The following is a 7905-nucleotide window of genomic DNA, read 5'->3' as shown; positions in this document are numbered from 1 at the left end:
CACATACATAAATGATGAAAAAAGTAGACACTGAGTGAAAATGTTGAGTCCGTTACCTTACCGGGGTTTATTAATTTATATGTTATACAATTATAATAATAAATACTAACTGTATAATAAAACATACAAAAAAAAATTAGAATCGGGTTTATTCAATAATTATTCTGTAATAAAACCGGGCCTCTCAAATAATTGGAACATCTCCATCCAGAGATCATACTGACTTCTGAACACCTTCACATGAATATACATAATTAGTATTTATAAAATGTTTTAATCTATTTTCAATATTACTTTTAAAAAAATACAATAAACAAATCAAGAAATCGATTGAAATCGATGTATTTTAAAAATGTTTGATTGATGAATACTAGCAGTTTGAATTAAAAATGCGTTTATTTTTTAGGTAGTTACCTGTCTGAGAATTGACTATTAACGTGAAATATTCCTGATAGGCGTGGGTCCTCCGATTCTTGAGTTGCAAACTCATCCAAAATGAATTATTCACTGAGAACAGGGAAAGACGTTAGTCCTAATTACAGCTTCTTACCAGTACTATCTCCCAACCGGGGAAAAGGTGCCAGTCCACTACTACAGATATTAGAGGTGAGATTAAAGTCGAATTGCAGCCCATTATATTCAATTTACCTCATATTATTCATTATACACCATCTAATTGAATGATTTAATTAATTATTCCCCATTGGTATAACCACTCTTTCCTTTATCGCAGCTGGATGTAAAACTAACAGTGAGTCGTAAAATTGAAAAGAATCCTCTCCATCAAAATAAGTCTAAAACGATTTTTTTTTATTAATGTAACTATTTATCATCTTCTTAATATTTTTGATGCTATTAAATGTTTTATTTCCACACTTGTCTTAAGAATTGGTCGTCCTTAATTTCAGATTAGTTTTTGTATATATTTGTAGCTCCTTTTGGAGATTTTATTGATGATTTTAATTCAAACTCGACGGAAATTAATTAATATTTAAGTCACAAAGGCAGAAATGGAGCCCAATACTTATTCCCTGATGTCAACACTTATACCAACTTGGATAAAACTTGAAGTAGACAAATACCTTCAATCAATAGAGCACAAAACAAACAGTCCTCCATTTGTTTTAAATTTAATTTAATTACCCTAATGACGATAGGGGGAAAGTTGGGCTCCTTTGAGGAGTAGGGATTCCCGATAAAAGAGTATTAAAATAAAGTCCTCGCTAATTAACTAATGGCACCATCCCATAATTAGATAAATGAGATGCTATCTAAGGTCAATAATGACTAGCGGTCCCAACACCCCTTCTCGAATTCCAGTCCTGTCAGTTGGGTGGACTTCTACATCCTCGGCTGAAAGTAGTTACAATAGCGTAAACGTTTGCTTGAAAATTATGAAATTAATAATAGTATGTATGTGTATATACATATAAAGAGAGAGAGAGATATGCTTTATTTAACAATAAGTAATGCTACCTAAATACAGTGGGTAGCTATAACATGCAGCATATTAATCAATCATAGAAGACAATGATATAAACGAAATACAACGATACAATACTTACTCAATGCAATGTTCCTTTTTTTTTTATAACAAAATTACATAAAATTGGTATTTTTTTTTTTGTTTCTTTGTATTTTTTTTGTTATTAACACCATACAATTTATTCTCTCCCATATATCGTTTTTCGGTAATCCGAAACAAATATTGAATTTGTTACACGAGTTTTATTTCATGTTCTTTACTATTAATTTTTTATATCTTTTTCTCGTGTTATTTTGTCTTAAATTTTTATTAATTGTTTTATTTTCATCAAAATCTTTAAATTGTTATTTAATTGTTTTATTTTCATCAAAATCTTTAAATTGTTATTTAAAGAGTTTTCTATAATTTCTAATAGAATTTTCTTTAATTAATAAAAATAAAAATATAACCAAAACATATTTATAATTAACAAATCCCTCTACATATTAATGTATTATCTATATTTTTATAGTTAATTAACTTTTAACACTGTACATTGTTTTGATCGCGCTGTTCCAACGAAACATCGAAAGGACTTATTGTATGGATGTAAAATTGATTAAAAAAAAATAAACACCCAGAAAGAAAAATATTAAAAATTGACCTTTAACTGGTGAGATAGTGTTCACAGACACAACTGGTGAAGTAAAAACTTCAAAAAGATTTAAAGCGCGTTTTTTTCTCATTTCTCTTTTTCTTTTTCTTTTTTTTTAAATTCGATCTAAACACACGATAAGATCTAACGTATTTATACAAATATGTAAAATTATTAAATTTTATTTTATCATTTGATATTGAATATTAATGATAAATTAAAAAAAAAAAAAAGAAAAGAAAAAGAAACTGGTCCGAAACCAGGTTGTTAAACGAATTCTGTTTCTCAATCTGTGGGATTCATGAAATCAGATGTAGGTTAGTCTTCCTTTAACAAGTAAACCATATTTTCTTTTAATAAACTGACTCATAAGCAAAACAAAGGTTTACTTGGAAATTCAAGAATAATTGCTATCATTCGGCCTTATTAGTCTCTCAGGAAAGAAGATAATCTCACTTTAAAAACGATAACAAGTTTCTGGGATTCGCCTTCTAATGACTAAAGTATTTAAGAAGCAGGAATCCATGTTTAGTACATTACAACAATGGACAGGAAAAAATAAACCTCCATTCTGCTGCTCACCGTTTAGTTATGAATAATTTTAAAATGGGTTATATCATCTGTTACGTTAGATTGAGGAAAGAAGAGGGGGGAGGGGAGGGAGTATTTGATAGAATTAAAATGTATTAATTAATACCAATCTCTTATTAGTGTAGGAATTTCCAAGGTTAAATCATTGGATAATTCTGTTAAATGATTAATTATTAATTTAATTATTACTTCCAGAGATATAAATCATGTTCTTCAGTACCCATTAGAGCGATCAGTACCCGTGTGTTACGGGATAAAAAAAAAAAAAAAGGAAAAAAAAAGAACAGTTACTTTTTATATAAATTGGAACTATTGCATCTTGCCGTATCTCGCCCAGTATCCGTCAAAACTGATGAATGCCCATACAGACCCAGAGAGCGGCAGAGGCTGGCAATTGATGTATGAACCACTTTGGATCGTAATAATAAATAAGGCCAACTTTTCCCCCGACCGTGATATTAATGCTGGTAAAGTGCGAACAGGGGTGTGGAAGTAGCCGAGGGGGAATTTGCGATGCAAAAATATTGCGGCATAACAGAGCTTGGGAGGACAATATTGTACCCAGAGGTACCCCTGTTTATATACATACCTTGCCCGAAAACTTCTATATTATATCCCTTTGAAATATTGAACTCTATTATCTTTCAGGGAAACATCTGTGACTGTCTATTCAAAGCGTACATTCATCACACGGTGTCAGCTTCTTTTAAGTTCTTACGCCTACTTGTATGAATACTTGAACAATACATCAGTATGTACGTCTACATACTGATGTATCTTCACGATTAAGGTCTTAAAGTGGTAAAATAACTTACGATGTCGTAAAAATATTCATATTGTAATTGGCTAAGTGGAGTAGTTCAGTAAGGTGCTTTTATTTTTACGGACCCGGGTTCGAGTCTCCGTGTTACAGATAATTATTTATTCTTTTACTTGAGTCGAGGATTGACCTTAGGGATCACCCATCCACTGTAAATTTGGTAACCTCAATTGAGGAAAACATATAGGTTGAGAGTAATCCGGATCAAATTACATCTTTTCACTACCGTTGGACTATTAACAGAACTCCACTACCAAGTATTGAGACCAAGACTCTCCATCGATTGTGGTGGTACAGGTATATATATTTTTTTTAATATTTCAATAAAAAAAATTTTAATTATGAATCGTCAGACACATTGATTGCGTCGACTAGCCAACCTTCTTGTGCTCTTGCCTCCTGGGATAAAATGGTGAAAGCTTCTTTTGATATTTTTATTTTTTGAAGATTCTGAGCGCCAATAACAGTAGACAAAAAAAAATTATAAAAAAAGATATAATGATCTATGAAAATGTAAATAAAGTACATTTTACTGAATTGCCATTGAACAATGAAATAATGATCGCAGAACAGATCTTTCTAGGTTATTGAAATTAAAACTTTGCCATACGTTTTTCTTTCTGAATAATTAGTCAAATGAGCTTATTTTTGAAAATTTTATTACTTTTTAAAAATGTTTTTTTTCATTAATTGTTAATAAATGATTTACGCTTTATTTTTTACTTTTGGTAAATTAATTTTTTATCGCATCGATCTTATTTAAAGGCAAAGGCATTTCGCATCATATTTCTTCGATCAAAAGAAGTTATTCCACCTGGCAAGTTTCCTTACTGGAGAGAAAAAAAGTAATGAAAAACTTGAGGCTCGGTACCTTAAAATTCTTTAAGATGGGAAGGAGGGCGCTTCAATACTGGAACTTTTCACATCTTTTTTTTTTATTATTAGATAACCCGGAATCTTGGGAGAGTTATGGATGGTCCCCTCCATACAATATGCATATAAAAAGCCGCGCCCTCCTAAGCCATTATAAGGGAGTCATCTTAGAAACAATGCCTTAATCCCAGACGTGCAACAAATATCTGCTGGTTATGCCCCTCCATTAGCTTCCACCATAGCTCACCTTAGTATTACCTTTTCGATAACTTCCTTCCTCCTTTTCCCTTCTCCTTTTTACAAACTTGTTCAGCTTGCTATATTCTTTTCCAAGATGAACCTATCCCGAGCCCCAATTAAAAACATCTCTGCCCTGTTTTGGTTGGTAATGTAGATCGTAATGCTTACTAATATAATAATAATAATAATAATAATGTACAATAATGCTTCTTGTTTATCGTAATCATATTGTCTAAATAACATTTGGGACTGTAGTCTGATAAGAAAATATAGATTTTTTATATAAGTCGGATTTATAAAAGTGAAGAATCTTATCCCTTGTCCCTAAAAAACTTAACCTTTATTTCAAGTTTTCAACCAAATATTTTTTCCATTTCATCTACAAAAGGGTAGGAGTTTTGAACTAGGATCATTAAACATCAACTGTGTAATATTTTGGTCACCCGAATGCCCGTAACTATAAATAACTCAATATTAATATATGTTGCGTAAACCAATATTTGTTTCACAAGTTTCTACTTTAAAATGATTATTCGACCGAAGCCCATAATCTTAACCTTTTCATACTTGCATTCTGTTTCACTTTGCGACATTGGTAATGGAGATAGGAGAATACACCATAAAAAGTAAACCAGAATTAAACTTAAAGTAAAATAAGATAAAGAAACAACTTAAATTCATTCGTTACTGTGTGAAACATTTACATTCAGCCTTAGGAACACCGAACCGGGCTTGCCCCCCCCTTTTATGAAGGAAAAAGCAGGACTCCAGAAAATCCCTTCGCTTCTCTCTTACCGCGTCATTGGAACTGTAAGCCAGTCTGAGAAAGGGTTTATGAGGATGCTTGCCGTAGTATCTACATTTATATGTTTCTAGTTACAGATACAATAGCCTGTCTCACAATCTGTATCAAGTACCTATTATGTATTGTTATGTTAAATGTTATTCAAATGAATACTCACACTTAATAAGTAACGCGGAGCGAAAATCGTTAGTCAATAAATTGTTAAAAAAAAAAAAACCTCCATCAAACGCGAAGTGGACCCCACGAGTATTCAATTGTTTTGTCGACGGGAACAGAACAACGGATGCCAATAATTCCAGATCTAGTTCCTGGGGCTGTGACAGCCCGACAAAGAGACCTTACTTCCTTGAACACTTTCAAAAATGACATTGCTAAATCTGTCGTACTGAAGCATATTGTTCCTTTCAATGAGGTGGCATCATTATTATTTTAAAATTAATTATTTTGTTAAAATGCTATTCCAAACTCCTGAGTTGTAGATAAAGATTTCTCCTTGCTCTGAGAGTCATCGCCTATCCGACATGATCCCCTTTTCCTTACGTAACATCTTATCACTCATTTTCGAATTGCTTTATAATTACGACAAGGAGACTGTGTGATTTTATTATGTTTACTGAGCTGATTTATGTTAATTGCACTGAGCATTTGAATATGGTATTTGACTGTTGTAATTTCGATTTAGTGATACGCTATTGCCTGATAAAGTTTAATCGTGATGTAATCAAATTATATACGTCTTAAGACGAATCACTGGTTTATATTTCATTGTTAATATTTAGTTAGATATAAAATATTTTTAAAAAGGATGTTATGTTCCAGTTTAGAAGGTACAGAGATTGTATATTTTTATGTCCTGGGTAAGGTGAAAATAGTTTGTGTTCGTCAGCTTTACAACTTACACTTTTCATTTTGTTTTTTTACTCAATGGCCCTATCAACATGATTTTTTTTTTCATCTTTAATAAGAACAAAGCTCCATTATTACTTTTTTTTTTTGTTTTACTTCTTTCTCCCATGTCAATATAAATTAAGCCTGTTCAAATAGGTCGGATGTGGAAAGCGATCGCTTCCTGACATGGGCCATCAATCTGACCGTTGTCTTTTCTATCTTGCAGCGGGCGACGCTCGCTGAGAAGGAAGTGTCGGCCCTCAAGGAGCAACTGGCGGCCTCCAACCAGGCAGACAACAAAATGGCCGCCGTTACCCAGGGAAACGAAGAATTGGTTAACCGATCTTCAATTGAGCTGGAACTTTCCGCCAAAGACAAAGAGGTGAGTAATAATCCTCAATATGATTAATGATGTTGCGGTATTTCACGTCCCATAGATATTTCTTTTCGAGATAATACCGAAAGGCGAGCTACATTCAAATTCCCCACATCGGGAAATGAGATACTTCCAATATTATTAAGGTTTGTTATGCTGTAATGAAAACCATCAAAGTAGATTACTTTGCGCCAGATTTTAAACTTTTTTTGAGTATTTTGCATTTTTATCGAATTACGGGAGTTATAAAAAATCTAAAATTCATAGCTTGGTATCGTTAGAACATAAAAGAAAAAAAATCAGGCAGTTTACACTATTTTTTTGTCAAAAAATGGACTTTATGAATAAGTTAAGAGAATTAGCAAATAAATAACTTTTGAAATTCAATGTTCTTACCATTGAACCAAAAAAAAAACCCAAAAAAAAACACACTAAAAACCTAAAAGAGTAAAATAAAAACAATTTTTTTGTTTAGAAAAATACTGTTTTTTTTCCCTTGAAATAAAAGACGAGCAAACTAATAAAATATTTCGGACAAATTTATATACAATATAGACGAAAATAGATCATAATTATGGTTATATAGTTTTTAATTGCTTAGGAATTACTGAAGTCTTAAAAATTAAAATCAAATAGGCAATAATCAAACAAACCTTGTCACTGAAGATCCATAAATTAGAACATAATCAGTAAACAGTTATCCATAACTGGAGCGAATATCCTAACTTTCTGATACGCATTCACATTTTCCGAAATGGCAATTAAGAAAAGGATTAATAATAAAATTTATATTTGTCTGTTAATCACTGATAGAATTTGAACATATTTTAGATCGTCCTTACCTTAATACTTCAATATGAACCAATACAGTCATAAAAGTACGATAGATACTGTTTGACAGAGAAAAAAAAATACACAGAACTTTGCACTCACCAAGCACAAGGTATCCTTCCCTATTCCTCTTAGCTCTTTCTAGCCTTTCACAACCACTGGTGTGCCACGCTCAGCAACATGAATCTTTTGACGTTACTTGAACAATGTTATCTCCTAAGGACCGAAATAATTCACTTCAACGGGAACTAGAAATAAAAATGTTTTGACGAGTTTTTATTTAGCGAGGCTCTTTTAAATGTATACATTTTATTTCAAAGTATCTTTAATGCACTTTAGGATTTATTAATTTATTTTTAAA

The 7905-nt window shown here is 31.8% G+C and overlaps 1 protein-coding gene across 2 annotated transcripts in view; it reads left to right on the top strand.

Moving 5' to 3' along the window:
* Positions 1 to 7905, top strand: part of cut (homeobox protein, cut) — a gene marked incomplete at its 3' end in the record, with an annotated part of 98684 nt that overhangs the window by 65894 nt on the left and 24885 nt on the right. For both annotated transcript variants that reach the window (XM_014438338.3, XM_067053521.1), the window contains 2 exon segments: positions 407 to 606; positions 6564 to 6719. In XM_014438338.3, the coding sequence (XP_014293824.1) occupies positions 496 to 606; positions 6564 to 6719 (267 nt within the window). In that variant the 5' untranslated portion in view covers positions 407 to 495.

This window comes from Halyomorpha halys, unplaced genomic scaffold, assembly GCF_000696795.3.
Source record: "Halyomorpha halys isolate HHAL.00 unplaced genomic scaffold, Hhal_1.1 Scaffold55.1, whole genome shotgun sequence".
Lineage (NCBI taxonomy): Eukaryota > Metazoa > Arthropoda > Insecta > Hemiptera > Pentatomidae > Halyomorpha > Halyomorpha halys.
Note: the sequence above shows the minus strand (reverse complement) of the source record. Positions and strands in the feature narration are given on the sequence as shown.